This window comes from Bufo gargarizans, chromosome 2 (assembly GCF_014858855.1).
Source record: "Bufo gargarizans isolate SCDJY-AF-19 chromosome 2, ASM1485885v1, whole genome shotgun sequence".
NCBI classification, from domain to species: domain Eukaryota; kingdom Metazoa; phylum Chordata; class Amphibia; order Anura; family Bufonidae; genus Bufo; species Bufo gargarizans.
This window is the reverse complement of record NC_058081.1, coordinates 212,325,133-212,351,440: the sequence shown is the minus strand read 5'-3', so window position 1 is coordinate 212,351,440 and position 26,308 is coordinate 212,325,133. Positions and strand designations below refer to the sequence as shown.

At 44.5% G+C, this 26,308-nt stretch overlaps 1 protein-coding gene across 1 annotated transcript in view; it reads right to left on the bottom strand.

Moving 5' to 3' along the window:
• The window catches only part of LOC122925373 (carboxypeptidase A1-like), a 35,412-nt gene extending 9,451 nt beyond the window's left edge, over positions 1–25,961 (bottom strand). Inside the window, exons 1-9 of the mRNA XM_044276726.1 lie at positions 25,897–25,961; positions 19,292–19,373; positions 15,937–16,071; positions 12,879–12,977; positions 7,566–7,667; positions 6,098–6,196; positions 5,868–5,978; positions 5,260–5,350; positions 764–963 (exon numbers count right to left, since the gene is read on the bottom strand). Coding sequence (XP_044132661.1) covers positions 764–963; positions 5,260–5,350; positions 5,868–5,978; positions 6,098–6,196; positions 7,566–7,667; positions 12,879–12,977; positions 15,937–16,071; positions 19,292–19,373; positions 25,897–25,961 — 984 coding nt within the window. The remainder of the gene's footprint in view (positions 1–763; positions 964–5,259; positions 5,351–5,867; positions 5,979–6,097; positions 6,197–7,565; positions 7,668–12,878; positions 12,978–15,936; positions 16,072–19,291; positions 19,374–25,896) is intronic.
• Positions 25,962–26,308: the final 347 nt, after the last annotated feature.

The following is a 26,308-nucleotide window of genomic DNA, read 5'->3' as shown; positions in this document are numbered from 1 at the left end:
CTACAGAAGGCAGAAGTTATAGCTTCCGTATCATGATCATCTTAACTCCAATCCTGTGATATCCCAATCCCATATCTTGACATTTTTGTCTTTGGCAGGACTACCATGATGCTATGCACTTACCAATTGCGTGAACTACTATATGATATTATAGGGGTTGTCACACTTCAGCAAATGACATTTATCATGTAGAGAAAGATAATACAAGGTACTTACTAATGTATTGTGATTGTCCATATTGCTTCTTTTGCTGGCTGGATTAATTTTTCCATCACATTATACACTGCTCGTTTCCATGGTTACAGACCACCCTGCAATTCATCAGTGGTGGTCGTGCTTGTACACTATAGGAAAAAGCACTGGCCTCTCTGGTGGCCGAGACCTTGGGAGGGCACATAGACACGCATGTGCAGCAGCTCACGTACCAGCAGCCTCGTATCTGCGCTGCAGCTGTAGCCGTAACCCATGGAAACAAGCAGTGTATAATGTGATGGAAAAATGAATCCAGCCAGCAAAGGAAGCAATATGGATAATAACAATATATTAGTAAGTGGCTTGTATTAACTTTCTGTACATGATAAATGCCATATGCTATAGTGGGACAACCCCAAGGATGCAAATAATAGTTTACATTATATTCATAGTAGGGAACCTAGATAAATGTGTCTCTTGTGTTAAATCTGTCATTTCTACCCATACTTATCAGTGCTCTCGAAGATTTTTATTTTTTATGCGTTAAGTCTGATGTGTATTTCAGTCTTACCAACTCCTCGTGGTCAGGTGCAAGATCATTAGTGTAGCCATAAGGGAAAAGAAGCATCTGCGAGTAGCTGTGTATGCTAAGCATAGCCTTCACATTGCCATGAGCCAAAATAAAATCCACAACAGAGTAAACTTCGGGCTCAGAGTGGGGATGTGCTCCATGGTATGTCTCAGAACATGGATTACTGCTGGAACCAGGGCCTGCAACCAGAATACCACATGTCTGATGGTTATCTTATGCACTATTCTGTAGCCACTGTAAGGCCTCATGCACACGACAGTTTTTTTTCACGGTCCGCAAAAACGGGGTCCGTGGGTCCGTGATCCGTGACCTTTTTTTCGTCCGTGGGTCTTCCTTGATTTTTGGAGGATCCACGGACATGAAAAAAAAGTCGTTTTGGTGTCCGCCTGGCCGTGCGGAGCCAAACGGATCCGTTTGATGTTGACACAATATGGTGCCATTTCAAACGGATCCGTCCCCATTGACTTTCAATGTAAAGTCTGGAGTTCTTTTATACCATGGGATTGGAGTTTTCTCCAATCCAATGGTATATTTTAACTTGAAGCGTCCCCATCACCATGGGAACGCCTCTATGTTAGAATATACTGTCGGATATGAGCTACATCGTGAACCTCAGATCCGACAGTATATTCTAACACAGAGGCGTTCCCATGGTGATGGGGACGCTTCAGGTTAGAATACACTACAAACTTTGTACAAGACTGCCCCCTGCTGCCTGGCAGCACCCGATCTCTTACTGGGGGATATGATAGCACAATTAACCCCTTTAGGTGCGGCACCTAAAGGGGTTAATTGTACTATCATATTCCCCTGTAAGAGATCAGGGCTGCCAGGCAGCAGGGGGCAGCCCCCCCCCTCCCCAGTTTGAATATCGTTGGTGGCACAGTGTGCCCCCACCATCGCCCCCCCCCTCCCTCCCTCTATTGTATTAAATCGTTGGTGGCACAGTGTGCCAACCACCATCGGCCCCCCTCCCTCCCTCTATTGTATTAAATCGTTGGTGGCACAGTGTGCCAACCACCATCGGCCCCCCCTCCCTCCCTCTATTGTATTAAATCGTTGGTGGCACAGTGTGCCAACCACCATCGGCCCCCCTCCCTCCCTCTATTGTATTAAATCGTTGGTGGCACAGTGTGCCAACCACCATCGGCCCCCCTCCCTCCCTCTATTGTATTAAATCGTTGGTGGCACAGTGTGCCAACCACCATCGCCCCCCCCTCCCTCTATAGCAGTAACATTGGTGGCAGTGTGCGGTCTCAACAGTAGAAGATTCATACTTACCTGCTTGCTGCTGCGATGTCTGTGTCCGGCCGGGAGCTCCTCCTACCGGTAATTGAAAGGTCTGTGCGGCGCATTGCTAAAGAACTGTCACTTACCAGTAGGAGGAGCTCCCGGCCGGTCACAGACATCACAGCAGCAAGCAGGTAAGTATGAATCTTCTACTGTTGAGACCGCACACTGCCACCAATGTTACTGCTATAGAGGGGGGGGGGGGCGATGGTGGTTGGCACACTGTGCCACCAACGATTTAATACAATAGAGGGAGGGAGGGGGCCGATGGTGGTTGGCACACTGTGCCACCAACGATTTAATACAATAGAGGGAGGGGGGCCGATGGTGGTTGGCACACTGTGCCACCAACGATTTAATACAATAGAGGGAGGGAGGGGGGCCGATGGTGGTTGGCACACTGTGCCACCAACGATTTAATACAATAGAGGGAGGGAGGGGGGGCGATGGTGGGGGCACACTGTGCCACCAACGATATTCAAACTGGGGAGGGGGGGGGTCTGCCCCCTGCTGCCTGGCAGCCCTGATCTCTTACAGGGGAATATGATAGTACAATTAACCCCTTTAGGTGCCGCACCTGAAGGGGTTAATTGTGCTATCATATCCCCCTGTAAGAGATCGGGTGCTGCCAGGCAGCAGGGGGCAGTCTTGTACAAAGTTTGCAGTGTATTCTAACTAGAAGCGTCCCCATCACCATGGGAACGCTTCTGTGTTAGAATATACTGTCGGAAATGAGTTTTCACGAAGTGAAAACTTAGATCAGAAAAAGCTTTTATGCAGACGGATCTTCGGATCCGTCTGTATGAAAGCAACCTACGGCCACGGATCACGGACACGGATGCCAATCTTGTGTGCATCCGTGTTCTTTCACGGACCCATTGACTTGAATGGGTCCGTGAACCGTTGTCCGTCAAAAAAATAGGACAGGTCATATTTTTTTGACGGACAGGATACACGGATCACGGCCTCGGCTGCAAAACAGTGCATTTTCCGATTTTTCCACGGACCCATTGAAAGTCAATGGGTCCGTGAAAAAAAACGGAAAACGGCACAACGGTCACGGATGCACACAACGGTCGTGTGCATGAGGCCTAAGACTGTTACAATCCCAAAAACTGTGTGATTGAATTATTCAATAAGAACCATAGGACCTTGGTGCTGATGACCAGTGCTTTGATGTATTTTGAAAGTATTTTTCCATGGTTTAGATCAGGGGGGACTGGTAACTTAAAGTGGCCCTGGAAAAAATACTAAAAGTGGCCCCGTTTTGTAGTCGGGTCCAAATTGATGAAAGGCAGGGCCATCAATACCATACTGTGGCACATTATACCACCCCAACAGAGCCAAATACCACAGTCGAGCACAAAATACTGCCAGCAGCACAAAATACATCCCCAAAAACTTCCACTGGCCGGCCGTTGGTAGGGCACAGGCACCCACCTGGGCATCGGCCCACCAGGAAATTTCCCTGTAAGGTCTATGGCCAATCTGCCCCTGGTTTAGATACAGATTTGCTTCAGTTACTGTGCACTTGAAATATACTGTCATAAAGCTTCATCAAGATACTTCTATTCTGTCTTCTATTTCATTAATATGCATGTTAAAAGGGGTTGTTTCATCTCAACATTTATGGTATATCAATAGGATACAAACCATAAATGTCCAACAGGCGTGGGCCCCACCTCTGGGACCTGTTCCTTTCTCAAGAACAGGCTCACACCATGAATGGAAAGGATACCACACATGCACATCTTTCTTCATTCACTGCTGTGGGACTTGGAAAATATCCAAGTGAGAACATTCAGCTATTTTCAGAAATCCCTACATAATAGCAGGAATCACTCTGCCCATGTGCAAGAGGATCCAGGTGGCTGACTGAGCAAATGACCATGTCTAACCATCAGCACTGGGTCCAATGAGTGGACATTCTGAGAGAGAGTAGGAAGAACACCACTGTGTGCCACAATAGCTGGACCCCGAAGCATTATTTTTAGTTAAAGAAGCACTCTAGCAAAAAAATGTTTATTCTCTGGCCTATTTACAAGGTAGATGATGTAAATTGTAGTGAAGGTAATCTTCTTACTAGTGCCTGTATTTGTAAGTTATCCACTATCTTCTGGTCCTCAGTTGTGTCATGTAACCTACAGTATGACTTTCCAATTGACAAGGCGTCCTATGTGTTGACAGGAAGGCAGTTTCTCTATTCGTTCCTATAATACTTACATCGAGGCTGTCATAGGAATAATAATAATAGAGAAACTGACTTCCTGTCCACACATAAGACATTGGGGGAGATTCGCATGATTGAGGGGGCATGACCCCCGAAACGTCGCACATCATGGGGTAGCAATCAGTTTCTCTCAGGATTACTATGCATTATAGCGATTTAGGTATTCAAATAAAAGGACTGAAAAATACAAGTAAAGCTTCAAAAGAGTGAGTATTATTTATACCTCATGAATAACCTTTTGAATAAGACTAAAACGACTGAGGCGCTTTGCACTGCCCATCGGATTTACCATAACTTATGCCAGAAACTGACGTCAGTTTCAGCTGAAGTCTGCACCTACCTCTGGATGGTGTAGACTTCAGTTTCTTGTGCACTGCAGGGCAGAGGTGCACTTCATTTATTAAGATGGGTATGCCAGGGTACGCCAGTCTTGATAAATCTCCCCCACTGTGTCAGTTGGAAAGTCAGTGTCATCACATGACACAGCTGACTACAATATATACCAGTGGTGGTAAACCTAGGGCATGGGCACTCAGAGCCCTCTCTGTGGCACCCACACCCTGGAAAAAGTCTATGGTGTACCAATATGCCTCAGACTTTTCCTGCCATTCATCAGCGCAGGGTGCACTGTGAACGGCACAGGCAGCGCACTGAATGTAGGCAGGCTATTATATCTAAATGATAAAGTACATGGAAGATATACTATATTGGACTGTAGTATGCAGATTAAATGGCCGTGTTGGCACTTTGCGATAAATAAGTGGGTTTTGGGTTTGGGCACTTGGTCTCTAAAAGGTTCGCCATCACTGATCTAGACCTTCTGCCTTTCTAATAGGCCAGAGAATTAAATTATTTGTTGGAGTGCTTCTTTAAGTATTCTAATTCAAAAATTATGTTTTGTAAGATTGTTTTACAATCCCTTTAGTGTAATGTACCATATAGCGAAGTTTAGTACCTCCAAAACCGGCATTCCAATTCCTGTTGGGGTCCACACCAACACAAGTAGAGCCAGCATTGATTGACCTCGTCTTCCTCCACATGCGATTCTAAAGTAACCATACAGTAAATCAATTCAATAATCCATGAAAATTAAATATGCAACTATCTGCCTGTAAAAATATTGTTTCTGGAAAAAGTAGCTAAAAATAATGGTGTAGTGGAAAACTAGTGACTACAGGCCAGTGGAGGAGGGCGTTAGTAGAGGATTCCTGCTCATTCTGGGCTTTGAAGACAAGGAGACGGTCCTATCAGAGATTGACATCCTCCCCTCTATGACTGTGTATACAGAGGTAGCTGTCAGTCACTGATAGGAACATCTCATAGACTTCAATACCCAGAACGAGCAGGAATTTAAATGAATGAAATACAACTAATACTGAATCTTTTCCTATAAAACTATACATCAGTCTGCTCAGCTCCTCCTGCTCTATAACATGCGGTCTGCAGCTCAGACATCATGTTCAATGAGACAGGTTCCCTTTAAAGGAAGGCAGTTACAAAATTGTGCATTCTTGGAGCAAGTGATAGTATTGCAATATGTCAGCTTGCCAGGGACAATCTTACCGTACTATGGGTGTATGCATAACCATCAGGGTTAGTAACAATCTCCAGAATTATGTCCAGGTTGTCCAGGATATCAGTAAGTGATGAGTCAACACCATAGCTACTTGCAATCTATAAATACAAAAGGAATATGCTATTGTTAGAAAACCGCCATTGCAAATACTCTAGAAGTACCGTAGATGGATTACAGTGGATATCTATTATTAAACATGTTTGCCATTCATCACAACCTTTTTAGCTGTCCATACACCTGTGGCCTGGGTAATCCACTCGCGAGAATGAATTCCTGTGTCGATCCATATTGCTGGTTTGTTTCCACCTGTACTGAACTATAACAAAAAACAAAAAAGTATGTGAAATATTTCAAAATGTATTCAAATGTTATCTCGTTGACCAATGTTGCAAGCCATTAACAAACTGCCTCATATTACAGCTCAAACTGGTGGAAATTCTCTCTGTGTGCCCCAGGAGATAAGCTATTTCTTGTTCCTCCTCACAATCCTGTGTCTGGGTATAAGACAGCTGGGTGTGGAAGGGGCCTTCTCCTGTTGCTCTTTTGGTATTAGAGGACCAGGAACAATATCCATGTGCCAGAAGAAAATGTACGAGATTAGGAGGAATCTAAAGGGGTCAATGAGATTTTTATCTGCTCATTGTAATTGGGATAATGAGGGAATAACACACAGTTGGCCATGGAACAGCTGAGACGCCAATTGTCCCATTACTTTTGGTCCCTTAACAAGTGGGAGGCACATATGCAAACTGTTGTAATTCCTACACCGTTCACCTGATTTGGATGTAAATACCCTCAAATTAAAGCTGACAGTCTGCAGTTAAAGCACATCTTGTTAGTTTTATTTCAAATCCATTGTGGTGGTGTATAGATCAAAAAATGTTAGTATTGTGTTGATGTCCCAATATTTATGGACCTGACTGTATTTGTATTTTCGAATATTCTAGATTCTTTTTTTCAGCTGAACCCATGATCCTTCCCTGCTTCTTGCTTGTGGGCCAGTGAGAAGGAAGCAGTGTCTTTGTCTGAGCTTAGCAACATCCCTAGCAACCAATAAGAAAGTTGCCTACCCCTTACTATATAAGAACCTCCCCAGCAGCCATTTTCTACAGTTTTTTAAAGTTCGGAGAGAGACAGCAGTGTCATTGCTGGGCTCTGTGCTTTCCACTCATTACATTAGATAGATAGTTAGATAGCTTATATATATAATACAGATAGTTAGTGGGAGATAGTCAGTGTAGGTTATACCCTGATATAGTGGAGCTGATCCAGTGCAGGGTGTTAGGTAGTGTGATAGGTTCTGCTGTCCATACATACATGCTGCAGACATAGTGCTGTGATGTCACAGCAATCATTAGTGTCTATTAGCGCAATCACGAATATATTGAAGCATTCTATCTGCATTTAAAGCCATTTTTAATGTTCTGCCGTGCCATTTTCTCCAGTCTCAGGAAACTTCTAGCAGCTTGAAAAATGTAGCAAAAGTGACCCACGCCTGTATTGCGCGTGCCTTGCGCGAATATTTAACATTGCCGATTTTTGCAATCAAGAAAATAATAATATATGACAATTATCCTACAAAATATTTGTGAAATATTGCGAATTTGAATATTGCCCCTGCCGCTCATCACTACCGGTCGCAAAGGTGCATAAATATACAAATAGTTCCTGGTTCCTATCTTTACCTTCAAAGCATATATTGGACGACCCTCATAGCTCTGACCAATATCAATCCTGCTGACCAGTTTTGGATACTCCAGCAGTAAACCGTCTATCCAGCTGTAAATCTGAAAAGTAAAGGAAATAGATTACTTTTTGTGTGATTTCTTTCAGTACATACTGTGGTGATGTGTACAGTAAAAGTCCTGGAAGGGGTGTATATCTCACCCAGGTTCCTCAACTGGGTGAGATAAGTAAAATCCAGGAAGATGGCGCTGGCTTCAGCAAACATAGTTGCTAAAGCTATTTTGTTTGTTAAGTACAAGGGCTGGAATTTATTTGGAATGGGAAGGTAGGTTTGGTAGTGGGACCTTCCCAGTCCACCCCCATTCCAGGGCATGTATTTCCTCTAACCTGAGGTCATCGCAGATGAGGCCTGCTATAATCAAGGAGGAATAAAACCAACCCTCTGTGTATCAGTCTGGGAAGAGAAAACTTGGAAACAGAGGCTTTGTGTTGTCTCAGCCAGGAAGGCAGAGGGGCCACGAGGCTTTGTAAAGGCTGCACTTTGGGGGGCTCAGCGATGCCTACAGAAAGAGGGTCGGACGGTCAGAGTCGGGGGGACTTCTGGACCATCTTCCCCCCCAAGGGTGCTGGTGTGGTCACAGCAAAATAAATGACCATTTTTGGACTTCAAATCTGCTGTCTGACAAGACGTCTGTGATTGCAACCCCCTGAGAGAGAGCGATCCCTTACAAGTTTATTCTTGAAGTTTATATACTGTAATATTCTCAAATATTTTAAAGCTTTCAGTTTACTGTCTTTGGTGACAGATCTTAAAGTTAGGGCTTAGACAGTGACATGTGCTGTGTGACAGCAAGATGCAGAAAAGTCACGTAACAGAATGTGTGACTTTGTTTGCAGCTGTCACAGCCAAGTCATAGAAAAGTGACATGCGAGTTGCATGTCACATGCAATTTACATTAAAGTCAATGGAGTAAAGCTGGGAGCTACATGGAGATTTTGGCTATGACAACTGTGCGTCACCAAGGATTGTTGTGTAGCCATGCAACTCACAAGCTGACATGATCGCAACCCCAGAATTGCAAAAATTCCAACGCCAATGGATTTTTACCGCGCAATTCTGGGGTTGCAGTTGCGGCAACTTGTGAGTTGCAGCCAAGATCACTATTTAGCTCCAGCCTAAACGCTATTTGTTACTTGCAGACTGTGAAGTAAAATCCATCAAGTCTAGATTTTGTGCAACTGTTGCATTGCACTTGCAGCATGTCATGTTTTGCACTAACACTTTTTAGATCCACAGTCGCTCTACTTTTATGCCACCATATAGCAATCAGTGAAAAGTTCCATATAGTCTTTAAGTAACAAAACCATATCTGTCACCAGTTTATGCTGCCTGATCGGAGATCATCATATAGTAGTGACAGCAAACTTGATAAAAATACTGCAAACTGCAAATTAAAGTACTTGCAACCTGTTCTTGTTATGTAATGTTATTTCATATGTTAATGCCTTGTAATGTACCAGCATGTCTCTGTATAGATAAGTAAGGGTTATTAATCCTGACTCTGTCCCTGTGGATAGTTAGGTGTTGGACTTAGGTCCACCTCTAGCTCAGTCAGTGCTCACTCCTCAGAACACTAGGCCTGTACGCCTTTCTCTGAGAGATCCACAGAGAGAAAACCATCTCTACTCTACAGTAGTCCAGGAAAAGAGAAAGGAAAAAACTAGAAGGTCCACGATCTGCATGGCTGAGCATTGGAGTCAATCAGTAAGGTATTTGCTGTTTAAGGCCTCTTTCACACGACCGTATGGCTTTTTCAGTGTTTTGCGGTCCGTTTTAAACGGATCCGTTGTTCTGTTTTTTGTTTCCGTTTCGTTTTTCCGTATGGCATATACAGTATACAGTAATTTCATAGAAACAATTGGGCTGGGCATAACATTTTCAATAGATGGGTCCGCAAAAAACGGAACGGATACGGAAGACATACGGATGCATTTCCGTATGTGTTCCTTTTTTTGCGGATCCATTGACTTGAATGGAGCCATGGAACATGATTTGCGGTCAATAATAGGACATGTTCTATCTTTCAACGGAACGGAGAAACGGAAATACGGAAACGGAATGCACACGAAGTACATTCCGTTTTTTTTGCGGAACCATTGAAATGAATGGTTCCGTATACGGACCGTATACGGACCGCAAAAAACGGCCCGCAAAATGGAAGAAAAAAAAAACGGTCGTGTGAAAGAGGCCTAAGGCTGATAGAGACTTTACTGCGGTGACAGGGAAATTGCTAAAACATCTTTCTCTCTTGTACATGGTCTGGTCAATCTTAATACTGTACCCTTCATCGACAAATTACAGCCACCACTGCAAAAATAATACTGCCAGCCTTAGGTTCTGCAGAAAGGGAGACTTTGGAGAGATAGAAGGAAGGAGTACTACAATCCCTATTCTGGCCCATATTCATACATCTGGGAAGATTTGCACCAAGAATTGTTTTTTTATACCATTGGACGAACTACAATTCTCATTCTGCACCTTAGTAAAAAGACACGTTTATCTTCTACAACTGGCCTAGTGACTGACTCCAGCACCATTCCTCAATCACTGCACCTACAGCTCCGGGCTTGCACTTGCACCAAACCCACAACATCAAGGGCACCCCAACTACCATAAGGCAGGAGTCCCAACATTAGGGTGTGCCCCGAGAGAACAAAGGGTGCACCCGCCTATCAATACCCTGACCCTAGGGAGCATCAGTGTGAGGATTGCCATTTTGAATGATTATTGCAGCCACTACCACTCCCATACTCCACTCCTTTGAGGCTAACAGATGAACAATAGTTATAAAGAATCCAATTGCAGATAAAATAACTAAGAGCATGTTCATTTCTACATCAAAAAGAATGTATGATAACAAGGAGTAGACGGCAGATAGTACTCTCCACGATCAGAGTACAGGGAGTTTGTTTGTAGTCTGAGGCTAACCATGGAGAAACATAGCACTGCCTAGGAGCTGTAGACATAAAGCAGTAGGTTATTTTTAATGAAGACTGTGTGATGTGTTTCATTTTAGATGTTGGGTGAGTAAAAAAATGTTTAAAATGTACAGACCCTTCTAAATGAATATCTTGTATTCTGTCTATTCTATTTTCAAGTCTATTCTCTCTTCTATGCTATTCTATATATTGAATATAATAGTGTAAGTAGAATAGAGCTTCTCCTAGTTCCATCTATTTTAGCTGCCGAAGGACAGAATATACTTGGCTGTTCATGGACAATCATTTCCTTGCCAGATAATCAATTCAGCCAACAATCATATACAGTAAGAAGACGCTGATGAAGAATGCAGTAATGGACAGACTACAAATCTCAGTGTATTTGCCTAACACAATTATTCAGTATAGTCGTCTTTCCCAGAGGTGTACACAGATCTCATAGGGCCCCATAGCAAAACTTAGTATAAGTGCATCAATCACTCCCAGGCAACACAGAATGCAAAGTGCAACACTACAGATTTCTGATTAATTTTAAGTTGTTTTTTTCTTATTAAGAGAGCAAAATTTTTATTAAAAAGTTGTAATAATAAGTCACCCTTGGACCTACCCACTTTATCCAACTTTTGTGTCAGTAAAGTGGAAAATATGGCACTCATCCTGACCGCCATATTTCTCAATGTATTCAGAGCAGACAATACATAGCATAAATACATTGATAAATCTTCCCATCTATTACAAATCCGCTGCCTGCAGAGACCACTGGGGGAGCACAATATATATGATTTATGCAGTTACAATTAACTGAAAGGGAAGCTGTAATCATCTGAGAAAGAGAAAGAGTTCAAAGCCTGCCCCCCCCCCCCTCTTTCTCCAGGCCCTGTAGTAGTCAGATGGTCTGGCTCCATTGTAGGTACTCCACTGTTCTTTCTCTAAGAAATACTTGCTGCCAATAGCAAAACTTAGTATGGAGCAACCCCACCCAGTTTAGTCTCAGGCAATGCACTCAAAGCCCAACTCCCCACATTTATATCAAATTTACAATGTTTATTATAGTTTTTTTTTTTATTTAGAAAATTGCAATAAAAAAAAAATCACCCTCCACCTCACCCCACTTAATTCAACTTGTATGTTGGAGAAATTGGAACAGGTGCTTTAAAAATATATGGCACCATAAATATGGCATAATTCACTGATAAACCTCCCCATACAGAGTCTACTTTATTCCTTCAGTATGATAAAATTGTGTCACGGGGCGCTGGCGATGCGCTCCGCAGCGCAGACAGCGCCCCGCCTCTGTACAGGAGCGAGGACTCATGCAGCATCCTCGTCTCCCAGGTGATGGGAGGCGGGATGGACCCGGCCGCGCACGTCTTCTCAGCGTGGCCGGCGTCCTCGGTCCCCCCAGCAACCAAATGAAGCCTGAGCACCGAGCTCGGCACTCGGTGCTCAGCCTTTTGCAGCAGGGGGAGTCATTTGACGCTGGTCACGTCACATGACCCCTGTTACTCAGTATTTAAACAGGCAGCCTGCTGGCCACAGGTTGCCTGTTATTTAGGGTCCTGCTGTGAATTTGTATTACCTGGCGTACTTACCTTCGACTATTTCCTGACAATCCTCTGCCTGCTCCTTGTGTACTTTGCTGCTCTCCTGGTATTCTGACCCCGGCTTCCTCCTGACGATCCTCTGCTGACCCCTTTGGTACTTCTCGACTCTCCTGGTATTTATGACCCCGGCTTCTCCTGACTATTCTCTGCTTGCTCCATTTGTACTTCGTTGCTCTCCTGGTATTGACTTGGTCCATTTACGTTCTGTTGTTTGTCTGGTCTGTCCTCCCAGCACTTATTCCAAGCTAGGGATTGCCGTCTAGTTGTCCCCTGTCATTAGGGCTTGCGAGGCAAGTAAGCAGGGCCAAGGGTGAGGGTGGAGCGCAGTGGTCACTTTCCTCCCCCCTGTGTGTGTGTACGCGACCGTTACAAACTGGCTGCCTGCAGTCACCACTAGTAGGAGCTCAGTGCATAGGAATAATGGTGACTTCATGTAGTTGCTCTGGATTAATACTGGGAGCAGAAGGAGTCACAGCACCAGGCCGCCTCCTCCCCCCAGGCTCCATACAAGTGGCGTGGTCTGCCACCATGGTAGGTAACACCACTGGGTCACATCCAATCTGCCAGAGCCATATAATCCCATATATGGGAAAATAAATTTATGTGAAAGTGTCACCAGACACCGGAAGTAACAAAACACAATGTCTATCATCACCTTTAGTCTGACATTATCAAAGAATGTAACTCATAAGAATGAAATGTATTAACCTCCTCTATAGTGTGGTAGGTAGAATAACTAAAGCTGCCAGTAATTCTCTCACGGAGCGTCGCAGACTGTATATCCTGATGCTCCTGGTCCAGTAATTCCTGGAAGAAATGGAACATAAGGATAAATGATAACACAACAGCAACATATATTTACATGGTAACATTATCAGATACTGTCATTCTTGTCCTCTCCTTAGAGAAATAATTCATGAAGGGGCTGACCATTTGGGATGGACTCACACATTGCGTATCTGTTGTGGAATTCCAATACCCAATTCATTTACAGCAATTTAGCAATATACAAGGTTATTTCAGTCTTGAGTAATCAGACTAATGTGAAAAATGAGGCTACAATAACACTTTCTGAGGGTACCAAATCTAATATATAAAGCTGAGCGTATGTGTGTGTGTATGTCCGCTAAAGGAATCCGCACCGTCGCATTTACAATCACGAAATTTGGCACACAGGTACATCATGTGTCCGGGAAGGTTTTAGACCAGATCTCAGCTCTCTAGCACCGTTCCTGAGATATTCCCAAAAAAATGCATTGGCCAATAGAAGCCTGGTCACATGACCCTTATCAGCCAATAGAAGCTCGCAGACCCTTAGTCTTCACATATACACAGTTTTACACCAGGTTTCAATAACAATCCAGCCATTTTTCTTCACTGCTGTAGGTGAGCTTTAAACGGAAAGGGCGCTGTGGATGACACTGTTAAGGGAGCGAGTGCTGTGGAGGTCACAGTTCAGGGGGCAGGTAGGGTGGCCTGACTTAAAAACTACTCCCCCAGGTCCTGATAAGCCAGGCCCCCTATCACTACGCAGCCGGTGGGGATTGATAAAATGAAGGTAGAAATCAACTTCTGTCAGCTGCAGGGGTGGGAGGGAGGGTGACTTTCTCCCTGCAGCTCACACTCAGACAGCACAGTGCTGCAGTCTGAGAGTGAGCTGTTCAAAAAGACATCCCTATGTCCATCCAGGCCCTGCGCTGGACGAAGGACAGGAAGTTTAAAAGATGGACTGTCCGCCCTAAAATCGGACCTCTGGCGACCCTAGGGGCAGGCTGCTGTGGAGGTCACAGTTAAGGGAACGGTCCACTATGGAGGTCAGTGTTAAGCGTCAGATTGCTGTAGAGGCCACTGTTAAGGGCTAGGGGGTGTTGTGCAAATCACTGTTAAGGAGATGGGGTACTGTGGAGGTCACTAATAAAGGGGCGGCTGCTATGGAGGTCACTGTTAAAGGGGAGGTTGCTGTGGAGGTCCCTGTTAAGGGGGTTAGATGCTGTGGAGGTCACTGTTAAAGGGGTGGGCTGCTGGGAGGTCACTATTAAGCGGGCGGGATGCTGTGGAGGTCACTGTTAAGGGGGGAAGGGAACGGTGGAGGTCACAGTTAAGGGGACGGTCCGCTATGGAGGTCAGTGTTAAGGTGCAGGGTGCTGTAGAGGTCACTGTTAAGGGGGTGGGGTGTTGTGGAGATCATATTTTAAGGGAATGGAGCTCTGTGGAGGTCACTGTTAAGGGGGCGGGTTTTTTTGGAAATCACTGTTAACAAGACGGGGTACTGTGGAGGTCACTAATAAAGGGGTGGCCACTGTGGAGGTCACTGTTAGGGTACTTACGGCAGAGAGATCCGGCAAGCAGTTCCGTCGCCGGAACTGCCTGCCGGATCAGGCAAAACGTATGCAAACTGATGGCATTTGTAAGACTGATCAGGATCCTGATCAGTCTTAAAAATGCCTGATCAGTCGAAAAAATGCATTGAAATGCCGGATCCGTCTTTTATTTTTTTAATCTGCTCTAGCGCAGACCGGTAGGACGGATCCGGCATTCTGGTATTCTGAATGCCGGATCCAGCACTAATACATTCCTATAGGAAATAAAATTATGGATGCGGCATTCAGGCAAGTCTTCAGTTTTTTTCGCCGGAGAGAAAACCATAGCATGCTGCGGTTTTCTCTTTTGCCTGATCAGTCAAAATGACTGAACTGAATATGCAAACTGAACGGATTACTCTCCATTCAGAATGCATGGGGATATGCCTGATCAGTTCTTTTCCGGTATAGAGCCCCTGTGACGGAACTCTATGCCGGAAAAGAAAAACGCAAGTGTGAAAGTACCCTTAAAGGGAGGGAGCTGTGGATGTTACTGTTAAGGGAGCAGGCTGCTGTGGAGGTCACTGTCAAAGTGATGGCATTTGTAAGGGTACTTTCACACTAGCGTTTTTCTTTTCCGGCGCTGAGTTCCGTCCTAGGGGCTCAAATCCGGAAAAGAACTGATCAGTTTTATCCCCATGCATTCTGAATGGAGAGTAATCCGTTCAGGATGCATCAGGATGTCTTCTGTTCAGTCTTTTTGACTGATCAGGCTTTTCAGAAAAACGTAGCATGCAGTATTTTTTACCTCCGGCCAAAAATCCTGAACACTTTGACTGAACGCCGAATCCGGCCTTTTTCCCATTGACTTGCATTAACGCCGGATCCGGCGCCGTGTGTTCAGTCAAAACGGATCCGGCTTTTGCATGTTAAACCCGAAAAATAGGGAAAAAAGTTAAAGTCCATAAATGGCGGATCCGTTTTTTCCAATGCATTTTTCCATTGTGATCGAAAGCCTGATCAGGATTCAAATGTAATCAGTTTTCACACGTTTTTCCGGATCCGGCGGGCAGTTCCGGTGACGGAATTGAATGCCGGATTCAAACAACGCTAGTGTGAAAGTAGCCTTAGACTGATCAGGATCCTGATCAGTCTTAAAAATGCCTGATCAGTCGAAAAAAATGCATTGAAATGCCGGATCCGTCTTTCCGGTGTCATGTTACTGTGGCAGGATACTGTAGATGTCACTGTTATAGTGGATTCTGTCGATATCTTTTAACGACACACACAAACATTAAATGAAATAGATGAAATATGCCCGTGCGAAGCCGGGTCCTTCTGCTAGTATATATATACTGTATCAATTCAATACCCCCTTACATGATGACTTTTTTTCTTCTTTCTTGCACGTGTCCACAGGATGTCCATCAATAAATAAAAGGGGATTTGGTACATTTTAAAGTTACCTGAACATCCTCTATCATGATGGAATAGTCAATGCTGTTAGATTCCAGAAACACCTTCACTTGCTGTAAAACGGCATTGGGAACTCTTATATCCACAGGCAGATTAGGCCTTGAAGGACCGCGCCAGAAATCGACCTGAACAAAAAGTTACTTCATGTTAATTTCATTGAACCTAGAAGTTGCAGAACGTTATCCTGGAGAATGTAAATGGGGTCCTCACATTTAACTTACTGACATGCTCTATGACAGGAAGCCGTATCATCGAATGTGCTTTTTTAGCATAAATATTCTCTCCCAATGTCTAGGATAGTGCGTAGAGTTTGGGGAATTGTCTAGACTATTATGATGAATTATGTCATGACACATTTACAGCTAAGGCTACATTAATGAGCCTCCAGCGCAGATTCTGTCAAAAATTATTTTGTCTGGTGATAGATACCCTGACAGTAGCCCCAACAGACCCCTCATTATACTGTAGTCAGCGGGGCCTGTCCAGCATTGTTTTACAGATTATCTGACAGATTTTCTGACCAATCATTAGTCAGATGGACTATTACACACACAGATCTTTTGTTATACACACCAGCTATTGGTCTGATTGGACAGAAATTGGTCAGATAATCTGTTGGTATAATGCAGGCCTAGTTTCCGTTATGTCCCTGATCCGATTATTTTCATTGTTCTGCTCCTATAATAGAACAGAACAATGGAAACAACAACTTTGGTGTGAAGTTAACTTTACCTTATAATCAGTTAATCGGTTAAGAGGATCTGCCATATGAATATGTCCTGCGTATGGGCTGAATATTATAAGGACAGGCCTGCTCTCCTATGTAGCTAAAATGAACAAAAAAAATATTGCATACACATGAATAGACAGCAGCCCAAGCACTCACCTCATGAATACAGCATAACTATGCGTCCAATGTCATCTTTGATCCTATCAGACACACACTTTTGTGCAGTTTTGGCAGCAGGTATGTGGAACTTCTGTTTTAATGTGTTTAATAGGATTAATACTATTTTTTGCATTAGCCATAAGTGACCAGGTTACTAGAATTCAGTCATTTTTCTCAAGTGCTTTTTTTAATGATATACAGTATATGATGTCATCGCTACTGAACCAGCAGGGACCACCGGAGTGGTGGGGCTGGAGCAGGAGTGCATATAATGAGTGAGCAATGGTTTGTTAACATTTCTTCTTGATATTAACAAAATTTCTTAAAATCCTGAACAAACCCTTTAGGTTCACACGACCCTGAGTGTTTTGCGGTCTGCAAATGGCCAGCCGTGTGTGTTCTGAATTATGCGGACCGCACATGACCGACACTATATTGTAAATGCCTATTCTTGTTCATGATTGCGGACAACAATAGGACATGCTCTATATTTTTCCGGGGCCGCGGAACAGAATAACGGATGCAAACAGCACACAGTGCGCTGTCCACAGCATCTTTTGTGGCCCCATTGAAATAAATGAGTCCACACCGGTTTCACAAAATTGTGGAACGGATGCGGACCCATTTATACGGTCGTGTGAATGCACCCTCAGGCCTCTTGCACACGACCAAATGGCTTTTTCAGTATTTTGCAGTCCGCAAAAAACGGATCTGCAAAAAATATGGATGACGTCCGTGTGCATTCCGTTTTGTGCAGAACGGAACATCTGGCCCCTAATAGAACAGTACTATCATTGTCAGTTATGCGGACAATAATAGGAATTACCGAAACGAAAGGCATACAAAGTACCTTCCGTTTTTTTTGCGGATCCATTGAAATGAATGGTTCCGTATACAGTCTATATACGGAACTCAAAAACAGAACGGAAACGAAAGCGTCGCAGGTGCGGGCCAGATGCGTTCCTTGTGCATTGCGGGAAACCCGCGCGAGTAGGCACGCAATTTCAGTCAGTTTTTTCTGCGATTGCGTTCGTTGTTCAGTTCTTTCCGCACGAATTCAATTAGTTTTGCACGCGCGTGAGAAAAAACTGAATGTGGCACCCAGACCCGAACCCAGACTTCTTCACTGAAGTTCAGGTCTGAGTTCGGTATTCTGTAGATTTTATTATTTTCCTTCATAACATGGTTATAATGGAAAATAATAGCATTCTTTAATACAGAATGCAAAGTCCAATGTCAATTGAGGGTTAAAAAATTATAAAAACATTACTTCTTAAAGGACCTTCACTGACGCCATCATGCTCACCACGTGGTCCTTCTATCTTCATTCAGCAGCACCAGCGAAGGTCCTTTTGCAGGTCTTTCAAGAAGATCAAAGAAGAGGATCCCGGCGGCGCGATCAAGTGGATGAGGTGAGTAATGTTTTTATAATTTTTTAACCCTCAATTGACATTGGACTTTGCATTCTATATTAAAGAATGCTATTATTTTCCATTATAAACATGTTATAATGGAAAATAATAAAGTAAATGGGCTCCCGGGTCGCTCATCCCTCGTCTCCTTAGCAACCATGCATTAAAATTGCATGTTCTAAATTCTAAACATGATGCGTGAAAAACATCGTTCATGTACACAGACACATTGAAATTAATGGGTCAGGATTCAGTGCGGGTGCTATGCGTTCACCTCACGCATTGCACCCGTGAGGAATACTCGCCCCATGTGAAAGCAGCCTTAGGGTAAGGCTACATCAAATGGATATCACAGTGTAGCGATGATCCCAAGTTAAATGGTTAAAAGTTAATGGGGTCAAAGTGCAAGTTCCATGTGTGCTGCGACTGCAACCCCTAAATCTCAAAAAATCCAACTGCTGGATTTTTTACATTTCAGTGGTTGTAGTCATGGCACACATGCGACACATGCGTCCCCATATAGCGGTACCCTTAATGTGGCAGTAGACCCCTTACCTATAACAGCTGTTCAAGTTGTAAATATGGTATGTCAGCCGCTGACACTGATCAATACATTACTCTCTCCAGTTTTAATGAGTGGATAGGAAAGTGGCACGGTTATATATTTTAATTCATTTCACTCCAAATTTATCACTGGGAAGTTGCGAAAAAAGTTGCAAACTCACTCCAGTAGGGGGATGAGGTAAAAACTGGAGTACCATTTGTAGACAGAAGTGTTAGGTTTAAAGGTGTTCCAAAATGAAGAATTTGTAACATTTGGTAAGAGTAGCACAAAGTACATCAATGCAGACTCAAGCAAAACTGACTTCAGATGTTACCCTCATGATAAATTCCCCCAAAAGTATTTGGAAAAATTAAGAAACACTGGACTGACATCTGCTGGTCATTACTGGTATTGCACCACATAGAACATAACTAACCCAGTTAGGATATTTTGGATAAAAAGAGCTCTATATTGCTTGTGGTTAGGATAGCAGTTGGTACCTGTAAATGTTTCATGGCTTCCAGTTCTCTTAATACATCCAACTGTGCATTGTCTTTGGCATGAGCACGCAGAACCTGATCTCTATAGTCACAGAAAATAAAAAATATGTAGTGTTTAAGTTGCGCGTTACATTACTGCAGGTAAGGCTGAGTTCACATTTCAGTTTCCATCAGTAATTGTGAGCCAAAACCAGGAGTAAAGCCTACTCAGAGATCAGGCATAATGGAAAGATCTTCTCCTGTTCCGTGTTTTTCACCCGCAACTGGTTTTGGCCTCATGCACACGACCGTTGTGTGCATCCGTGGCCGTTGTGCCGTTTTCCGTTTTTTTTCGCGGACCCATTGACTTTCAATGGGTCCGTGGAAAAATCGGAAAATGCACCGTTTTGCAGCCGAGGCCGTGATCCGTGTATCCTGTCCGTCAAAAAAATATGACCTGTCCTATTTTTTTGACGGACAACGGTTCACGGACCCATTCAAGTCAATGGGTCCGTGAAAGAACACGGATGCACACAAGATTGGCATCCGTGTCTGTGATCCGTGGCCGTAGGTTGCTTTCATACAGACGGATCCGAAGATCCGTCTGCATAAAAGCTTTTTCTGATCTAAGTTTTCACTCCGTGAAAACTCATTTCCGACAGTATATTCTAACACAGAAGCGTTCCCATGGTGATGGGGACGCTTCTAGTTAGAATACACTGCAAACTTGGTACAAGACTGCCCCCTGCTGCCTGGCAGCACCCGATCTCTTACAGGGGGATATGATAGCACAATTAACCCCTTCAGGTGCGGCATCATATCCCCCTGTAAGAGATCAGGGCTGCCAGGCAGCAGGGGGCAGACCCCCCCCCCCTCCCCAGTTTGAATATCGTTGGTGGCACAGTGTGCCCCCACCATCGCCCCCCCTCCCTCCCTCTATTGTATTAAATCGTTGGTGGCACAGTGTGCCAACCACCATCGGCCCCCCTCCCTCCCTCTATTGTATTAAAACGTTGGTGGCACAGTGTGCCAACCACCATCGGCCCCCCTCCCTCCCTCTATTGTATTAAATCGTTGGTGGCACAGTGTGCCAACCACCATCGCCCCCCCCCCTCTATAGCAGTAACATTGGTGGCAGTGTGCGGTCTCAACAGTAGAAGATTCATACTTACCTGCTTCTTGCTGCTGCGATGTCTGTGTCCGGCCGGGAGCTCCTCCTACTGGTAAGTGACAGTTCTTTAGCAATGCGCCGCACAGACCTTTCACTTACCAGTAGGAGGAGCTCCCGGCCGGACACAGACGTCGCAGCAGCAAGAAGCAGGTAAGTATGAATCTTCTACTGTTGAGACCGCGCACTGCCACCAATGTTACTGCTGTAGAGGGAGGGAGGGGGGGGGGGGCGATGGTGGTTGGCACACTGTGCCACCAACGTTTTAATACAATAGAGGGAGGGAGGGGGGCCGATGGTGGTTGGCACACTGTGCCACCAACGATTTAATACAATAGAGGGAGGGAGGGGGGGCGATGTTGGGGGCACACTGTGCCACCAACGATATTCAAACTGGGGAGGGGGGGGGGCTGCCCCCTGCTGCCTGGCAGCCCTTATCTCTTACAGGGGAATATGATAGTACAATTAACCCCTTTAGGTGCCGCACTTAAAGGGGTTAATTGTGCTATCATATCCCCCAGTAAGAGATCGGGTGCTGCCAGGCAGCAGGGGGCAGTCTTGTACAAAGTTTGTAGTGTATTCTAACCTGAAGCGTCCCCATTACCATGGGAACGCCTCTGTGTTAGAATATACTGTCGGATTTGAGGTTCACGAAGTAGCTCATATCCGACAGTATATTCTAACATAGAGGCGTTCCCATGGTGATGGGGACGCTTCAAGTTAAAATATACCATCGGATTGGAGAAAACTCCAATCCGATGGTATAAAAGAACTCCAGACTTTACATTGAAAGTCAATGGGGACGGATCCGTTTGAAATGGCACCATATTGTGTCAACATCAAACGGATCCGTCCCCATTGACTTGTATTGTAATTCAGGACGGATCCGTTTGGCTCCGCACGGCCAGGCGGACACCAAAACGACTTTTTTTTCATGTCCGTGGATCCTCCAAAAATCAAGGAAGACCCACGGACGAAAAAACGGTCACGGATCACGGACCCACGGACCCCGTTTTTGCGGGCCGTGAAAAAAAACTGTCGTGTGCATGAGGCCTTTGGCTCACAATCACTGATGGAAATAACTGACCAAGTAACTAAAGTGTGAACTCATCCTAAGGCCTCATGCACACGACAGTTTTTTTTCACGGCCCGCAAAAACGGGGTCCGTGGGTCCGTGATCCGTGACCGTTTTTTCGTCCGTGGGTCTTCCTTGATTTTTGGAGGATCCACGGACATGAAAAAAAAGTCGTTTTGGTGTCCGCCTGGCCGTGCGGAGCCAAACGGATCCGTCCTGAATTACAATACAAGTCAATGGGGACGGATCCGTTTGATGTTGACACAATATGGTGCCATTTCAAACGGATCCGTCCCCATTGACTTTCAATGTAAAGTCTGGAGTTCTTTTATACCATCGGATTGGAGTTTTCTCCAATCCGATGGTATATTTTAACTTGAAGCGTCCCCATCACCATGGGAACGCCTCTATGTTAGAATATACTGTCGGATATGAGCTACTTCGTGAACCTCAAATCCGACAGTATATTCTAACACAGAGGCGTTCCCATGGTGATGGGGACGCTTCAGGTTAGAATACACTACAAACTTTGTACAAGACTGCCCCCTGCTGCCTGGCAGCACCCGATCTCTTACTGGGGGATATGATAGCACAATTAACCCCTTTAAGTGCGGCACCTAAAGGGGTTAATTGTACTATCATATTCCCCTGTAAGAGATAAGGGCTGCCAGGCAGCAGGGGGCAGCCCCCCCCCTCCCCAGTTTGAATATCGTTGGTGGCACAGTGTGCCCCCAACATCGCCCCCCCTCCCTCCCTCTATTGTATTAAATCGTTGGTGGCACAGTGTGCCAACCACCATCGGCCCCCCTCCCTCCCTCTATTGTATTAAAACGTTGGTGGCACAGTGTGCCAACCACCATCGCCCCCCCCTCCCTCCCTCTACAGCAGTAACATTGGTGGCAGTGCGCGGTCTCAACAGTAGAAGATTCATACTTACCTGCTTCTTGCTGCTGCGACGTCTGTGTCCGGCCGGGAGCTCCTCCTACTGGTAAGTGAAAGGTCTGTGCGGCGCATTGCTAAAGAACTGTCACTTACCAGTAGGAGGAGCTCCCGGCCGGACACAGACATCGCAGCAGCAAGAAGCAGGTAAGTATGAATCTTCTACTGTTGAGACCGCACACTGCCACCAATGTTACTGCTATAGAGGGGGGGGGGGCGATGGTGGTTGGCACACTGTGCCACCAACGATTTAATACAATAGAGGGAGGGAGGGGGGCCGATGGTGGTTGGCACACTGTGCCACCAACGTTTTAATACAATAGAGGGAGGGAGGGGGGCCGATGGTGGTTGGCACACTGTGCCACCAACGATTTAATACAATAGAGGGAGGGGGGGCGATGGTGGGGGAACACTGTGCCACCAACGATATTCAAACTGGGGAGGGGGGGGGGGGTCTGCCCCCTGCTGCCTGGCAGCCCTGATCTCTTACAGGGGGATATGATGCCGCACCTGAAGGGGTTAATTGTGCTATCATATCCCCCTGTAAGAGATCGGGTGCTGCCAGGCAGCAGGGGGCAGTCTTGTACCAAGTTTGCAGTGTATTCTAACTAGAAGCGTCCCCATCACCATGGGAACGCTTCTGTGTTAGAATATACTGTCGGAAATGAGTTTTCACGGAGTGAAAACTTAGATCAGAAAAAGCTTTTATGCAGACGGATCTTCGGATCCGTCTGTATGAAAGCAACCTACGGCCACGGATCACGGACACGGATGCCAATCTTGTGTGCATCCGTGTTCTTTCACGGACCCATTGACTTGAATGGGTCCGTGAACCGTTGTCCGTCAAAAAAATAGGACAGGTCATATTTTTTTGACGGACAGGATACACGGATCACGGCCTCGGCTGCAAAACGGTGCATTTTCCGATTTTTCCACGGACCCATTGAAAGTCAATGGGTCCGCGAAAAAAAACGGAAAACGGCACAACGGCCACGGATGCACACAACGGTCGTGTGCATGAGGCCTAAGGGCTCATGCACATGACTGTATGTATTTTGTGGTCCCCAAAAAAAGGATCCGCAAAAACTACAGATGACATCCGTGTGCATTCTGTATTTTGTGGAAGGGAACAGGTGGCCCTTCATAGAACAGTCCTATCCTTGTCCGTAATGCGGACAATAATAGAACATGTTCTTTTTTTTTGCAGAATGGAAATACGGACATACGGAATTGGAATTCACATGGAGTAACTTCCGTTTTTTTTGCGGACCCGTTGAAGTGAATGGTTCCGCATACGGTCCGCAAAAAAACCCGGAACGGACACAGAACGAAAATACATTCGTGTGCATGAGCCCTAACACGAGACATGGATCATATGCTATTGTATTGCAATAATATATCCTAGCATCACATGCTGATCAGTAGATGATGTTCCCTTTTGCCTCTTTACGAAACTTCGTGCAGCACTAGAATAAAAAGGCTGAATGATCTGGCATCAAAACCGTAGCTACAGATAACACAATGGTACTAATGCTTGGCATTGTTCAGGTTCCCTTGCTCCTGATTTACAATAGCTTGTTCACATTCTGGTTCTTATCTCCTTTAGGGTGCATTCGCATCACTGTTTAGCTTTCCGTTCTTCTGATCCGTCAGAAGAAGAGAGAGAGAGAAAAAAAAAAAACATGACCCTGTAAAAAAAACGGATCCTGTTGCATCAGTTGTCATCCTTTTGAGCCATTTCCGTCTGAGATCCATTTTTTTAGACGGAAACAAAAGTACAACATGCAGGATCTGAGACGGAAATGGCTCAAACGGTGACAACTGATGCAACAGGATCCGTTTTTTTACAGGGTCGTGGTTTTTTTTTCTCTCTCTCTCTTCTTCTGACAGATCAGAAGAACGGAAAGCTAAACGGTGATGTGAATGCACCCTTATAAGCTGATTAGTATCATCAGTATATGGTAATATATGAATATGGGGGGTCCCTGCAGCAACTTTGAGAAGGTAGGTCCTGGGCAGAAGAGGACAGTGGTGGCTTTCCTCTATACCTAGAAGTCATCTCAGCGCTGAACATGTCTATAATAATAAACTGGGAAGTTTATTTAATAATTTATGAAGTTTTTATATAACACAGGCTGGTGGAGGTGCTGTATTTTTTTGAATATATGTATGTAGTGCAGTAAGTCTACCGTGTTATGTGCCACTTGTGCAGGGGGTGGGAGACTAGGGGCCCACCGGGGGATTCACCTGTATCCCTATGGGTCAATCAGAGCCTGTGGGTAATGCCTCTTGCACACAAATGTATTTTCATTCCGTGTTCGTTCAGTTTTTTTGCGGACCGTATAGCGGAACCATTAATTTAAATGGGTCCCCCCAAAAAACTGAAGTTACTCCGTGTGCATTCCATTTCCGCATGTCCGTATTTCCATTTTGCAAAAAAATAGAACATGTGCTGTTATTTTCCGCATTACGGACAAGGATATGACTGTTCTATGAAGGGCCAGCTGTTCCGTTCCGCAAAATACGAAATGCACAAGGGTATCGTCCGTATTTTTGGCGAATCCGTTTTTTGCGAACCGCCAAATACATACGGTTTTTGGCCTTGCAGGATATATTTTCTTGATTGATTTATTATATTTTAATATATGTGCAAATCTGCAGATCATGTACAATTAAGCAATCAGCACTGTATTAACACTTTATCATTGGGGTAATATAGTGATTATTATTTATATTACTTTATGACACTATGAATTGTGATGAAAGAGAATCATGTTATGTTTATTCATTTATATATTCCTGAATTGCACCCATAACCGCCATCCTTTAGTGGAAGTGCTGCTGTTGTTTCTTTTGTAGTTTTATGATTAGTTAGAGATCTGACAGGAAAAACTGAATTTCTGCTCAGTACTCTTAATAAACCATCTAGATGCAGGTAGTGTAATTACAAATCTTTTCATTAAATATTTCTGCTCAGGTGGAAATAAAACATGTTGTGATTGACCTGAAAAGTCAGCATTTTATATGTAAAATGATTATTGAGGTGCAGTATAATATGTGATTAGGATATTTTATGAGGCTTTGCACACCCGTCAAATTGTATTGTATTGAGCTATAATAGGGTACCCATGGACTTCTGCCAGAAAAAAATATGGGGTACTCCATTGGATGCCATATTAGGGAGACATTGCAGGGACTCTGTATGCCTCCATCTAGCCGTCGTGCATGAGACCCTACAAGCACCAATGGAGAAAACGTAAGTCTCTACAATGTGAATGGTTAAATGCCGCAGTGACAATTTAGTAATATTGTGTTAACTTCCAGCAGCCCATGGATGTACATGTCTACTGCCCAGTATACTGTAAATGGATCCAATGGGGTTTCAATACAAAATTTAATTACATCTGAGACAATGAGACTTTATTGAAAAAGAAGTGTACTTACCCAACAAAAGTCTTTTGGCTGCATGCCGCTGCCAAGAAGATAGTGAACACTATCCAGATCTTCATTTCTTCTATCATTTGGACAAACCGAGCTAAGTACAGGAGATTGTGGTCATTTATATTGCTCAGTGCAAGCCTTAACCAAGGCCTTTTTATATCAAAAGCCATTAATTATGTCCTGGCATCAGCCGTGCTGCACATGATAGATAATGCTGTTGTTCACAGAAGGCACCTGCACTTCACACATACAGATTTGTAGATAGGCCATGTTGGTCAAAGGAACTATTTGTCAAATGTATTTTAGTTAAAGGGGTTATCCAGGAATGTAATATTGATGGTCTATCCTCGGATAGGTCATCAATATCAGATCAGCTTTCCAGATCAGATATTGCAGCTCCTCCTCAGTTGCTTTC